The 14,900-nt window shown below is 34.8% G+C and overlaps 1 protein-coding gene across 1 annotated transcript in view; it reads right to left on the bottom strand.

Moving 5' to 3' along the window:
• The window catches only part of il6st (interleukin 6 cytokine family signal transduce), a 17,452-nt gene extending 2,710 nt beyond the window's left edge, over positions 1-14,742 (bottom strand). The window contains exons 1-15 of the mRNA XM_053476286.1: positions 14,504-14,742; positions 10,352-10,433; positions 9,849-10,151; positions 8,730-8,865; positions 7,959-8,128; positions 7,722-7,876; positions 6,871-7,030; positions 6,148-6,215; positions 5,842-6,040; positions 3,631-3,807; positions 2,989-3,099; positions 2,681-2,824; positions 2,391-2,531; positions 1,928-2,024; positions 162-243 (exon numbers count right to left, since the gene is read on the bottom strand). Of these exons, the coding sequence (XP_053332261.1) occupies positions 162-243; positions 1,928-2,024; positions 2,391-2,531; positions 2,681-2,824; positions 2,989-3,099; positions 3,631-3,807; positions 5,842-6,040; positions 6,148-6,215; positions 6,871-7,030; positions 7,722-7,876; positions 7,959-8,128; positions 8,730-8,865; positions 9,849-10,151; positions 10,352-10,433 (2,025 nt within the window). The 5' untranslated portion in view covers positions 14,504-14,742. The remainder of the gene's footprint in view (positions 1-161; positions 244-1,927; positions 2,025-2,390; positions 2,532-2,680; positions 2,825-2,988; positions 3,100-3,630; positions 3,808-5,841; positions 6,041-6,147; positions 6,216-6,870; positions 7,031-7,721; positions 7,877-7,958; positions 8,129-8,729; positions 8,866-9,848; positions 10,152-10,351; positions 10,434-14,503) is intronic.
• Positions 14,743-14,900: the final 158 nt, after the last annotated feature.

Raw genomic sequence — 14,900 nt, forward strand, 5'->3', positions numbered from 1 at the left:
TTATGCTCATAAATGATTCCTAATAATTGATATGTGCTATAACATTCCTGTCAATTAGAATTACTTTACTGCCAACAAGTATTTGACCTTTTAAAAAGTCTAGGTTCGACCAACTACTACAACCTGGAGAACAAACAATTTAGAATGTGTAATATACAGACCTTGTTGGGACAGTCAGGGGACCAGTTAGCAATAGTGCTGTGGGACGGGTCGGGGACCTGCGGCCAGAAACGCCTCTTTATTCTTGAAAAGAAATAAGTTAGAAATATAAATAATTATTTTAAAACATAAGGCAAATCGAGATGTTATCGAACTATCTTTATCCTAGGTATTATATACTGCCCTTTTATATATTCATAGCCATTTGAGTGGCTGACTGCTTACATAAATTCATGCTTTAATGATAAAGCGCTAAATCCACATTTTCCATTTAAAGTGCAAAACTACTTTTAAAAATAAACCAGGTCCCATATACACAAAGCTTCTTAGAATTTTCTGAGAGAGCTCCTATCTTAGCTTAAAAAGTCCTACTTGACAGTCCGGGAAGAAAAGTGATTTAGGAAACTTCTCAGAGCAACTCTGAGTAAAGAAAGTACAAAAACCTTTATCTTAGTGAGGAGGTGTTGTTGACCTCCGTTGCTAGGGATGACGCAGCAATTCGTCTATTTAAAAAAATAACCTCTGACCTCTGTAAAGGTCTTAAAATGCACTCTTTGTGAAAATAGAATATATGATAATAGAATAGACGGTAAAATCATAATGTTTGTATATATAGAAATTGTATAATAATGGCTTCAAGTTTCTGTTATAGGACAAATATCTTAAAGTTAGTTAAAACAGCCAAATCTTGAAAATTCTTCTACTTTTGAAGCAACCAATTTCCACACAGTAGTAACTATATTTAAGTTACATTATTTTACATTTATTTACCATACTGATTTTATTACTTGTGATCCATTTCAGATTGAGGGGAGCAAAATGGCTTAGTTTTTTTGACAGTTTATTTAAGTTGCACTTTTGGATTGTCCAGTATGTAGTCAACAATCCAAGAGAGAGGGAAGGATGTAAAAGAACAAGAAAACCAGATTAGAGAGAAGGGCAGTGTTTATTTTCAGCTTTAGGTTAAGTGTTCTTTCCGCCATTTTGTCCTTTGCTATAGAAATCTTAAGCCTCTTAAAAGTCCTCCTCTTTACTCTTAACAATTTTTATCTTACAAGCTGTTTTTAAGGCTAAGATGTTTCATGAATCATTTTTATCTTTATTAAGATTTAGTCCTTAATTTAGGGAAAATTCTAATAAATGTCATAATTCTAAGATTTTTCTTAGAATTTTCTTAGAATTTCATCACTAGGACCAACTTTTAGGTTTAAGAAGTTTTATGAATACGAGCCATGGTATGCTATATACTATGAGTTAGGCAGTTTTGTCAGACTTCTGACAAATTCTGGTCTCCATTCTGGTTGATGTGGTACTGTACATAGACATTTTATCTGAACCAGGAATAACATCATAGTTGTTATTGTACAGTATATATTGATTGATTACACATTACACAAACCTACAGTATTACAAACAATATCACAATCCCAGTTTTCTATACAAACTTTAATGCAATGCAAAGTGAAAGGCAGATAAGTTACTCATAGCTTAAGTAGTGATTTCTTAGGGACTTATAACATATTAAGCTAGTGTTTTTTTATTTTTTTTACCCAATTTAGAACAAAGACAAACAACTATTTTTTTTAATGTATAGTGTAAATGTAACTCCTAAATATACTGTATCTAGTCTATATTAGATTAGAAATATGTATAAAACCAATAAAATAAATAACGTGCTGCTAAAAATAATTTTTATGCTACTGCTTAAAGTTTCCTTTTTTAACTTTCTCTTTCAGAATCCTATAGTTAAACATGTAGAGTGACTCACAGCTCTTTCTTTCTGATGATGATGAACATTATGAAAAGAACAAGGAACAAGAAGCTCAAGCACACCACCACGACAATCACGTCGATTTCACCGTCATCTATAATGTACAAACATAACACACACACATGCATAAACACACACACATTAGTGGCACATATAAAAAACTATAAAATTATATTAAAATATAAAATGGTATTGTCATTCCTATTTGTCATGGAAACTAACACCTTACTGTCTGTAAAACAGTATAACTCTTATAACTTAACACAACTGAAATTCACACCTTTTTAAAACCGATGAATCACGAATTTTCTAGCTGCATGTTTCAGCATGCAGAATTTGCGCCCATATTGCATCATACAGGAAATTTTACAAGGACTAAACAGTAAAAAATTTTCCCACAATTTAACCAAGACTTAATCTAACAAAAATGAAAAATCAGAAATCTTTAAAAAATACATACCATACTTTTTTGTGTAGAAATTGGATCCAGGACCTGTTATTGAGCCGTTCTGGTTTGATACCACGATGGATACAACATAATGACTATTACTATCTAGTTCAGTCAGCTTCCAAGAGTAGGTGTTTGGCAAAACGCCAATTTCTGCCAAACAGATTAAGTCATGAGCCATTAGAAATCTTCATACTTTTTTATACTGAATACTGAGCCACTTTATTGAACATGTACACAGAATTAACTAAAAAGCAAATCAGAGCAATAAAACTATACATTAGACAACAAAAATGCCTTACTGTGCTCTTTGTTTCCTGTTTTATAGATGATTGTGTAATTAGTAATAAATCCTTGCTGATCATCGATAGGAATTTCGTCCCATTTCAGCTGAGCGCTGTTTTTTCCGGTTGCGGTCACATTAACAGTGGGACCTCTGAGAGGAGCTGGAGATGTAAAGAAGATTGATACTTAAACCAGACATGCTTAAATTAGGCAAATGCTCGGTGTCGTGATTATTGCACACATTCACATTTCACTATACAAATATTAAACTCACAAGATCAAAGGAAAATCATCTGTGGACATCATGATAAGAAAGTATAAATACCTTGTTCCTGGAGATAGGCTTGTGCAGTGCCTGGTGCTCCTGGTATGTAGGACTTATTATGTAGATAGAGTGGGTAGACCGATATGTTGTAGCGTTTGAATGGTTTCAAATCTGAATAGTGGAAATGCAAAATTTAGTGGATCAAACCTCAGAAAAAAGGCATACAAAGCGATGCAAAATAATCCTCAATCACACACTGTTGTGATCACCTCTGACATTTATGCTGATTATATTACAATTTTTATGATATATGTACATTATACAAATAACAGCTTACAACTTACAATTCTATAAAAAGAGCATTCTATTCCTTCTCAATTAAATGAAAATTAAATTAAATTAAATTAAGCTAGAATGACAGGTCTCACAGTTCCATTCAAATCTTACATGCTATATTATAACATTAGAATACAGAAATTGCTGACAATTAAATACACTATTGCTTATTTCTCTGCTTCTGTCTCCAGTTTTCAGGTGCATTCAAACAAATTCAAATGTTAGCCATGTGGACATTAGACTGATTTTAAAAGCATTACCATACTGAATACCTCATGTTGTTGTTTTTTTCTCTTTTAGTATTCACTGCTTGTTATCACAAAATCAAATAATTTACAAATCAAGTCTGCATTTATAGGTAATCACCTTTAAAGGAGACAGTACTGACACTGTTCAGTGCTTTTTGCCAGACTATCTCTTTATTAGGCACTGAAACCAATTCGATCACATATTCAGAGGGTCTGACGGAGGCTGGAAGCCAGCTGACCCACAGCAGCCCATCTCTCGCTGAGCAGTTCACTTGTTCCACTCCAGAGCGAAACTCTGCAAATTATAGTAAAGTGATTGTTACATTTTGCGGTGGTTAATAGTAGTCCTGTACGGCTGTCCTGATGGTGAATATTCCCAATTTTGGGAAGCCTTTAACAAAGAGTTCAAAACAGTGAAAAATAGTTCTGAGACAAAATGGAATTCAGGATTCCCCTCTCGATTTAAAGGCGCAGAGACAACACTTTACTTTGGGATTCATTTCCTTAGCCCGTTTTTATGTGGGGAAATGAGACAGATTGAATCAAGCGTATAAGTATGCCTTACATTGTATATTCGTGTCAAAGGGGTATAAAACTCCGTTTGTCATAAATAAGTACAATTCATACTTACGAACATGCTCCCGGAAGGGAACTCGTTCATAAGGGGGGTCTGCCTGTATTGATTTGATTTTCAACAACATATATAATTGTTAATAAAATATTCAGCAAAGCCCTATGAAACACTTTTTGACTGTATTGTGATGTAATGCATGTGGTTTTTCTACAAACTGTAGCCACAATTTCGGGAGCACACACATGTGAAGAATATTGTTGTATGCTGTAGCATTACAGTTCTCCTTTAATGGAATTAATACCCTTAAATAAAACTGTTACTCACAGTGTAATACTCCTCTACCATGAGTAGTACTAGTAAGGGTGCTGTGATCAACATTTTTGCATGATCTTAAATTTTTGCATGATCGTGAATTAGGTTTTACGTTTTTGTGGATACTCACATATGTCACCTGAGCTTACCACTTTAAAATACAAACAGCACAACCGGGTAAATATTTACTTCCCTAATGTGTGCTATTTTAAGCGTTAATCCGAATAGAAGAAAAATCAGGAAATAGATCCAATAATTTGGGCAGATATATTCTTATATATTTTTTGCTGTCATTGCTGCAGGGTTGCTGTCATCAGTTACCTAAAGCTGAGAGGGTGACAGCTGAGATGATAAGCAACCATGCTCTCTTACTGCCTTCTTGCTTGCTAGCTTTGAAAACCCATTGTATTTGTTAACATGACTGACCCTTAAATGCCTGTTGTGGTGAATGTTTTTGTTTTGATTTCTCCAGGAGAGATTTCCTTAGCACAAATTGCAAATTTACTGACTTTTCTATATACCTTGCTTGGAAATTATCTTGCGAGTTTCACATCTGATCAGCCTTTCTAATCGACCTTTATTGAAATTGAAGGTAAAACTATTTAGACGGAATATCAGCCGGTGCAGACTTAAAAATTTAAACTTTTAGCATATGAAAACAATTAAAACATTTTTTTTTTTTTCTAATAAAGCATATGTGACACCTAATTAAACAGTTAAAACATTTTACATCATTTCAAGATTCAAAGAATCATTTCAAGATTCAAAGATTTAAAGAACTTTATTAATCCCAGAGGGAAATTGCTCTTATTTAATTTACCAGGAAGCAAGAAAAGTTAGATAAGGAAAAATAAAATGAAAGAAATAGAAACGTAAAAATTAAAAGAAAAACAATAAATAGAAATAAAATAGAATAGAATAGAATTAGCTCTGGCATATAATTTATATATTTATATATATAATTTATATATTATATGTGAATTATAATCGGATATTGCACTCAGAACATTGAGTTGTGTGAACAGATGTGTCAAAGTGTAAAATGTTATTAACCAGGAACTACTGACAGTCACTGGCCCGTAGTGAAGATGCTACAGAGAACATATACCTACAGTACAGTGAGAAAGGAGTCTTGAGGAATCCCACATTTCTTAATATTTTGCTTTCAAAGAGCCAGACTTTTCTATGTTTTTAATGTAGTCACGAGGAATACCTCATCTTTAGGAACTTTACAGCCTGTCGCAGTAAAACATTTGTTCCTATTTCTTTAATTTAATCAACCTAATTATATTGAATTTAACATAAAGAAAAAAGGGGTGGCTCAAGATTTTTTAACAGTTTTCTACATACATTATAGTCAACACAAGAAACAAAATAAATAAGAATAAACATCAGCTTAACATTTTTCTTTAGCAGAACAAATAAGGATAAATGTTCACATACCTTTTCCAGGTCTTGTTATTATTAAAGTGGCTGCAGGTGAAACTCCTACTGAATTATTTGTAGTAATTTTGACTCGAGTCTCTTCGTTGTTTAAAGTGAAATTATACTCTGTGGAATTAATAACATGCCTCTCAGAATGTCCATTTTTAGTAATTTCCAAGTCATATCCGAGTAATTTGCCATTGGGCTTTATAGGATCCTGGGGCAAAAATGGTCATGCATGAAACATTCACCCTATTATCATTCAGAATAACAGAATTAACAATTATACTATACAACACAAACGCATCGATTTATACATTTTACCTTCCACATCAGCTTGACAACTGTGTCCTTTTCATAAACTCTCCAGAGAGCTGGTCTACCAACAGGTTCTAATCAAACAGTGCCATATTAGAAATGTAGCAGGCCAACACACATGACTTAAAAGACTTAATTTACTCTCTGGCACCTTAAATGTATCAGATTAAATGACATCCAAAGTAAAAAATAAATAAATCCCAGCAGTGATTGTATACACACAGCAATAGTGTTATTAAGTTACACTTAAACCTTGGATTGCAGGCATAATACGTTCCAGAAGCGTGCTTGTACATCAACGCACTCGTATCAAAGCAAATTTCCCGATGCGAACTCCAATGATTCACTCCAATTAATACAAAATATAAAAATAAATCAAATTAATTTGCACTTTACCTTAAAAAAGAATCATGGCTGGTGTAAAAAGCATGAGAGACGATTAGCCAAAACCCCAAAGCGCAAGAAAATGAGAAGAACCAGTGGCTCAGTTGTGATCAACTCGGCAGACAAAGCGTATACGTACTACAGTACTTGTGTTTCAAGGCCACATTTATCAGGTTTTTTTTTTGCTCGTCTTGCAAAACAGTTGCAGAGCAAGCTACTTGCAATCCATGGTTTAACTGTATTATGAATATAATTATGGGTCTTACAATGTACTATGTTTTTTTTTAGGTTAATGGCTGTTCAACATTGTTCTAAAGCAAGAAAATATTTTCAGCAGTGACTCACTGGCTTCTGGGGTACGAGCTGTTGAATTTGGACTCCAATCACTCCAGTAGCCCAAATCTTTATGATGAATGCAGCGAACCTGCACCACATAATCAGTGTAAGGCTGAAGAAACTGCAGTCTGAAGGACTGAATGTATGCTTTAGTTAAATTCTGGGAGATCTGAAAGCACACGGTTAAAATAGATGCAATTTTAAAATGCTAATTGTGTCAATGCTACACAATAATGCAAACCTCTATTTAATACATAGTTCTAGATTAAATACACTACTGTAATGAGAAGACTTCGAAGAAGGTTACTGACCAATAGAACAAATAATAATCTCAACAGTTCTTTTTAGATAAATAGATGGATAGATAGATAGTCCATAAAGCATATTAAAAATACAATCTTAATTGTTATGGAATTGAAACTGCATGGACAACTGACACCATGGGTTGGGATTCACTTTGTTAAAAAGAAAGGAAACTACATCTATGCAAGATTAACCAGTGAAAAATTGGTGCAGATTATATAGGTCTGTGTCTGTGGTTCATTTTATATATTCATCAATATATATATATATATATATATATATAGCATCAAACAGCACTTGATGTTTTAAACAGAATTATGAATATTTACATTAACTTATATTAACGTAGACATTACACCAAAAAAGCTAGACGAAGGCAATAAGGCAAGATCAAGCTGGGAAAAAAAAGATACCCAAGCTTTCCATGTATGGAATAGCAAGCCAAGTCAAACCTAGGAAGTAGTTATTTTGGAGCCAATTCTATATCTTTTTTTTTTAATAACATGTAAAGTACAGCTATGTATATTTAAAAGAGAAAAGCCTTCCTGTTTGCTTACCTCTTGCCAAACACTGCTCCCTGCTTTGCAATATCTGATGTGATATTTGAGCTTGAAAACTGTTTCATGAATTGGATGTGTCCAGTTTACGATTAGGGATGTGGAGAAACCACTGTCTGGAATAATCCTTACATTTGCAGGTGGATTTGGTTTCGCTTGAATAAGAGACAGACATTTATTTAAAACTGTATAAAAAAAGATGTCTTGCTACATTTTCATAATAATATAATCACATACCAAAATATTCTGCATCTTTAGTCAATTCATCTGACTTCACAACCCCCAGTTCGTTCTGTGCTACTACCCAAACTGTTAACTGCATGTGATTGGGGAAGATATTTAAAGTTACAGTGAGGCTGCTTGTTAGATAGTTGTTACTTGTAGCAGTATAAGTATCCGGTAAAGACCTACAAAGAAATGCAAAATTATTAAAGAACATAAAAAGCAGTGAGCCTTTGGAACACTCTTCCAAATGAAATTATTTCATGCACAAATTATTGTACTTTTACACGCCTGACCAAACAGTGGTTATTATCAAAGCAAATTTGTATGCACTAAATGATTGTGATATGAACGCTGTAAGTTGTGAGTGAGTAAACTGAATGATGATAGAAAGTGTTTTTATGAGTTTCTATGTATTTTTCTGTATATATTTGATAAGCTTTTGTAAGTGTAACAACAACCTGTCCAAGGACTGCGAGTGGAAATTAGCATTTTTATTATAACCTGGCACATGACATCTCTTCTTATTTTAGACTAATGTTGTTTGTGCATTGTCCCTGATCAAATAAAAAAAAAAAAAAATAAAATAAAAAAAACAATTAAACAAAATATTTCGAGTTATATTCAAAATACGTCATGATTTTATATCATTTTGAAATAGGTATGTGTTATAATTTTATTGGGCAGTACTGGTAAACTTCTGGATTTATCCTTTTTAAAAAATAGTCATACAGTCAAAATGGTCAATAATAGTCAGCACTATCTATTTCATGCATCTGGACAGACCTGGCATGAAGTGTATAGGAGGTGTTTAAAAGTGGGTCTCTTGTTCCTGGATCCCATGAACAACTCAGTTTATTAGAAATGCTTTCGCTATCTTGATGAGCAACACATTTTAAACCTTTAGGCTTTAATGGAGGATCTGAAAGACAAGATCACAAAATTGTTAAAAAAAAAAAGTGTAAATAATTATCTTTCTTTTCTCATGGGAACTCCTTAATATATAAAATAAAAAATATATAAAATATATAAAAATATAAGTTAAATATATTCTGACAATTGTCTTACACCACCCTAGGGATCTAGGGTGGACTTTGTATTGTTTGAATATTATATTTAACTTTGAAGACGAGGAGTTTTTTTATCTACCTGTAATAACCACTTTTAACACAACAAATGAGAATAAAATGCAGAACTACATGCAGGTTTTTCAGAACGTGCATGAAAGAGAAATGGTGAGTTATTCTTGCAGTATCCATGCTCTTTCAAGTGTCTTATTTCTAATTTTATTACTCTGATGAGTTAATGACCTGATATTTGATTGAACAGAGAGAGGGTAAAATGTCTTTGAAATGGTATTATAGTATTTATTATTTTTCTGCAACTACATTTTCCTCCTCCCTGTAGCAATGTGCAATTTTGTGTGTTGACAGATATAACATCAAGTAATAATGAACAGAAATCCTGAATGCATAGTATCTCTGCTAACATCAGCAAAGTTTTCAGGCCTGTAGCAAGGGGGCAGCAAATAAAAGTAAAAAAATATTTAAATTCAGGAGCAATAGATCATTACAACCATAAAAGATCAGTTATTATTTCTGCTTACATCTAATAAACCAGTGAATGAGTACAGAGAAAGATGTTTCATGTAAAAACAGTGGCCAGTATATACTGTATATTCTTTTATTCCATAAGCATCAAATCTAAACTTCCCTCTTCCTCTTTTATGAGAGTGAAACCATTTCGCATATTATTTATAGTCATAAATATCTATGCCATGTCATACTGTTCTCTCCAAAAATCAGTACTTTTCATATTTTAGCACTAACTTCAAATATAAAGTAACTGATACAAAAATACAGCTGTTTAGAAGACACATTTATGAAAACAAAAAGTAATACTTACATCCTTTTTTAAGATAGATGCCATATACACATCGAGGTTCATATGAAGCTGTCTGTTTAGTAGTCTCACACATCAACGGGTTATTCATTTCCTTAATGATATTCACAGTAAGAGCAACAACAGATTTGTTTATCTTTGTGTAGGACTCCCTTGGGATTGTAAAATTTTCAAACGACCATGTAACATCATCAGAGCTGTATTTATTGTTATGAATATAACAAAAAGCTGTAAATTCCTTCTCCAGTTCCACTGTAATATATCGCGGAGAATCTGGATCTATTGTTACACATTTTTCAAAGGAACCTGTGACAGAGAGGAGAATCACATTTAGCATGAACTTCTGTCGATTTGATAAAAAAAATAACAAAATTAAATATATACAGGCTATGATTATGATTTTATCACACACACACACACACACACACACATAGAGAGAGAGAGAGAGAGAGAGAGAGAGAGAGAGAGAGAAATAGAAAAAAAGTGATTTAGCCCTTATTGCTTACCGATAGCACAGCTTAAGGTGAGAAAAAAAACAATCCCAAACGAACAAAGTGATGTGCACTTCATGGTGTTGGGGGTCAGCATCTGGAAAAGCAATTTTTAGTTCCATAAATTGTAAAAACAACAAATTTAAGGTCAAAGTTTCTATTACCTACAGTGCAATTTGTTGTGCATAAAGCAGCTTATCTAATTGTAATGCAGAAAGCAGAAGCATTAAAGTCAACAACATGCAGAGAAGGATACAATGCTTTTACTAATTTACATGCAAACCAACATAGTTTCAACCACTGTTACTTTATTTAGGCACACCCAGTTCCACTTGATTAACGTTTCTTAACTATATCACCAAAACTTGGGTATAAAAATACCAAAAATTACCAAAATTCATATTCCGTAACACGTCTAACATATATATCCTAAAACATTCTGCTCTCAAAGACAAAGCACCAGTAACACATCAGTTTCACTAAATGCAGTACATGATTAAATTTGTTTATTATTTAATTTAAACAGCAATTACATTAATATTACTGCACGCTGTGAGGAATTTATGTGAATCATGACAGAATGTATTCTATACCTTTTAACACAGTACATTTGTCTTATGTAAGTCAACATCATGTCTGAAATACTGCACTGGACTGAAAGAAAAATCCCAAATTCCAGCATGTTACCGCAATAATAACTCTGTCATATTTATTATCAAACTGGACCATCCCTAGTCACTTCTAAAGACCAGCATTTATTTCATTCACTAATTCATCTTCCCAGTCAGGGTTGATGCATCCAGCTTGAAACACTAGGCATAAAACAGGAATATACCCTGGGTGGGATGCCAGTTCATTACAGGTCATATTCATATTAAAGCATATCAAAGTATCCAGTGCAACTGCTGAGGTTTTTGGAAAGAGGGAGGAAACTAGAGAACCCTGGGAAAAACTTTCAGACATTGGAGATACAGTCCCGATCTAAAGTTTAAGACCACTTGAAAAATGGCAAAAAATCATATTTTGAATGGTTGGATCTTAACAAGGTTCCAAGTAGAGCTTTAACATGCAACAAGAAGAAATGGGGGTGAGACATAACATTTTTTGAGCATGCAATTTAACGAAAACAATGATTAAACTGATACAGGCTGTTTTACAGCTGATCAAAATTTTAGGACCACATGCCTTTAAAAGGCCAAATATGTGCAAAGATGTGGATAATTGTCATTTTCTGTCAGGTAGTCACAATCTGATGGCAAAGAAAAAACTCTTCCTTTTTGAACGTAGTCTGGTTGTTAAACTGCATAAGCAGGGTCTCTCACAGCGCGCCATCGCTGCTGAGGTGGGACGCAGTAAGACAGTCATTTGGAATTTCTTAAATGATCCTGAGGATTATGGAACAAAAAAGTCAAGTAGAAGACCCAAAAGAATTTCACCAGCACTGAGCTGGAGGATCCAATTGTCTGTCCGTCAAGACACTGGACGATCCTCGACCCAAATTTAGGCCGTTACTGGTGCTAACTGCAGCCCCATAACCATCAGACGGCATCTGAGACTAAAGGGCTTCAAAAACAAAAAACGTCTTCAAAGACCTCATCTCCTTGAACTCCACAGAACTGCTCATTTGGACTTTGCAAGAGTGCACCAAACATGGGACATTCAAACGTGGAAGAATGTTTTATTCTCTGATGAGAAAAAATTTAACCTTGATGGTCCTGATGGTTTCCAACATTAATGGCATGACAAGCAGATCCCACCTGAGATGTTTTCTACGCACCACAGAAAACACAGGGACGGCATAATGGTCTGGGGTGCTTTTTCCTTCAGTGGAACAATGGAGCTTCAGGAAGTGCAGGGGCGTCCAACGGCCGCTGGCTATGTCCAGATGTTGCAGAAAGCATTTCTCATGACTGAGGGCCCTCGTTTGTGTGGTAACAACTGGGTTTTTCAACAGGACAAGGCTACGGTACACAATGCCCGCAGGACAAGGGACTTATTCCAGGAGAATAACGTCACTCTTTTGGCCCATCCTGCGTGTTCCCTTATTCTAAATCCAATTGAGAACCTTTGGGGATGGATGGCAAGTAAAGTTTACCAAAATGGACAACAGTTCCAGACAGTAGATGCCCTTCGTGCGGCCGTGTTTTTATGTTGTTTTTTTTGAAGTGTGGTTCTAAACTTTTCAACAGCTGTAAAACAGCCTGTTTCAGTTTAATCGTTGTTTTTATTAAATTGCATGCTCAAAAAATGTTTTGTCTCACTCCCATTTCTTCTTGTTGTATGTTGAAGCTCTACTTGGAACCTTGTTAAGATCCAACCATGCAAAATATGATTTTTTTGCCATTTTTTAAGTGGTCTTAAACTTTTGATCGGGACTATACAAGAGTAACCCAAGCTTAGGAGAATCAGCAAGGTGTTTATCAGATTAAATGTTTTTTTTACTTGCAGTTTATTTATGACTGTGCCATACTTTATTAAAACAGACAGAAAACCTGTTGAACGCTTATGATACAATATAAAAAAAAATTAATTTAACCCTCCATTACATGCTCTACATACTCACAGAGCATCCTTTTGAAACATTGTCAAAAAGCAGAAATCTTATATATAGAAATATTACAGAGTTGAGTAACCCAGACACAACAGGGGCAACCTCTCTGAGATGACACGAAGAAGAAAAACTCTTGAGGGGAAACCAGACGCAAAAAGGAACCAGCTGTGATACGGGTGACACTAGATTATTGTGTGATAAATCTTGTACAAGATATTTCTAGAACAAATATTATTAAGTAGGGTGCACTGATGTTTAATATCTGTAGATGGTCATTAGATCGGTGCATCCTGAGAAAATACAGAGAAGTGTTTATGATTACAGCAGACGTATTCAGTTACAAGCCTTACAGTATGCATTTAAAAGTATCACTGGACTTCTGGGATGTCTGAAATTCTATACCGCTTTATCCTGTGTTGAGGGTCTCAGAAGCCCGGGAACTATCCCTATCCCAGGACTTATCCAAGAAGGCACATTTACATTTGGCAGATGATCTTATACAGAACGACATTTTTATCTCATTATACATCTGAGCAGTTGAGGCTCAAGGGCCCAACAGTGGTAAGTAGGTTTGGTGACAGTGAAGTTTTAATCTACCGACAGCAGCCCAATGCCGTAACCAGTGATCTACCTGCTGCACGACTGGACGGGGTGCTAATCCAGGGTGCACATATACACACTTAAACTACAGGCAATTTGGGAACACCAATTAGCCAGATCTCCAGGTCTTAGGAATGTGGGAAGACCTGAGGCGGGAATCAACCCCTTGACCATGGAGGTGTGAGACCACAATGATAACCACTACAACACCTTATTAAGTACATCCTAAAAGTCTCCATGCAGAAGGACATCACATAGTTAGAGAAAAAAAGAGAGACAGAGAGAGAGAGAGAGAGAGAGAGATGTAGAGACCCTAGGAAAAATCTCTTTTTTCATAACTTTAAAGTTGCACTCAAATGCTCTCACAGAAGAGCATCACGGGCGTATCAGAAGAAATCATTTACATTTAATTATATTAGAAACCCTTGCGTCAATATGTATGGAGACTTTTGGGACACCTTGTACCACTACAACAGCCTTCTCGGGATCACATAATGTCCTGAACAACACACAAGACTAAACATGAGGCCAATAAACAACAAAAGTTTCAATTTAAACCTTTTATTTTATTATTATTGTTTGTGACTGGTTTAAGAAGACAAACAGCTTAACTCATATTATAGAGATAAAACCCGTGAGACACCCTCTGTCCCATCCTGCTCCCTGTCCTGTCTCGGAGACGGAGACCTCGACAACCTTTTGTTGTTGTTTTAGCAAAATATAGTTTTTAGCCAAGCTCCACTGACTCGAACAAAAGATAACTTGAACTTTTTCTTCCGTTTTTATCTTCCTATTTCCTTGACAACACACCATATGCTTTGGCTAGGCTTTTCTTTTTGGTAGCAAAACCTAGTTGTGCTAAGCTAGCGAACAAACAGCTAGGCCACGCTAGCACACACAATAACTGCGTAAATATGGCTACGAGAAACAAATATATTATGTTTAAAACAAATTCGTTATATATATATATATATATATTACTTAAAACTATAATAATGTTTGTAATCATAACTTACCTGTTCTGTTTCATCCTATCATCTTTGTAGCTTGATTTAGTTTGAGGTTTGGTGCCAGTCAGACTAGCTATTTTCCGCTTTCTACCTTCCAAATAGTCAATGCAATCCACCAGGTTTAGTCTTAACTAATGAAATAAATAATAAACCAGGGTGAGAAACTTCCAGTTCAATATAATCAGTTCTAAAGAAAAAATGTGGGCTAGGACATGCTACAGGAGACTAGTGCGTCCGAGTGAGAAACCGTCCTAAATGGCCAGCACAGCTGTCAATCTGGAAACTGTACGGCGTCATTAACTTTCTTTTACATTTCCAGTTAGTCTCCGCCCCTTGACAAAAAGTCGAGGGAGGGAGGCCGGAAAGTGCAAAAGAACATGTCCTCGGCGGGCAAGGTAATGCG

This window comes from Clarias gariepinus, chromosome 17 (genome assembly GCF_024256425.1).
Source record: "Clarias gariepinus isolate MV-2021 ecotype Netherlands chromosome 17, CGAR_prim_01v2, whole genome shotgun sequence".
Taxonomy (NCBI): Eukaryota; Metazoa; Chordata; class Actinopteri; order Siluriformes; family Clariidae; genus Clarias; species Clarias gariepinus.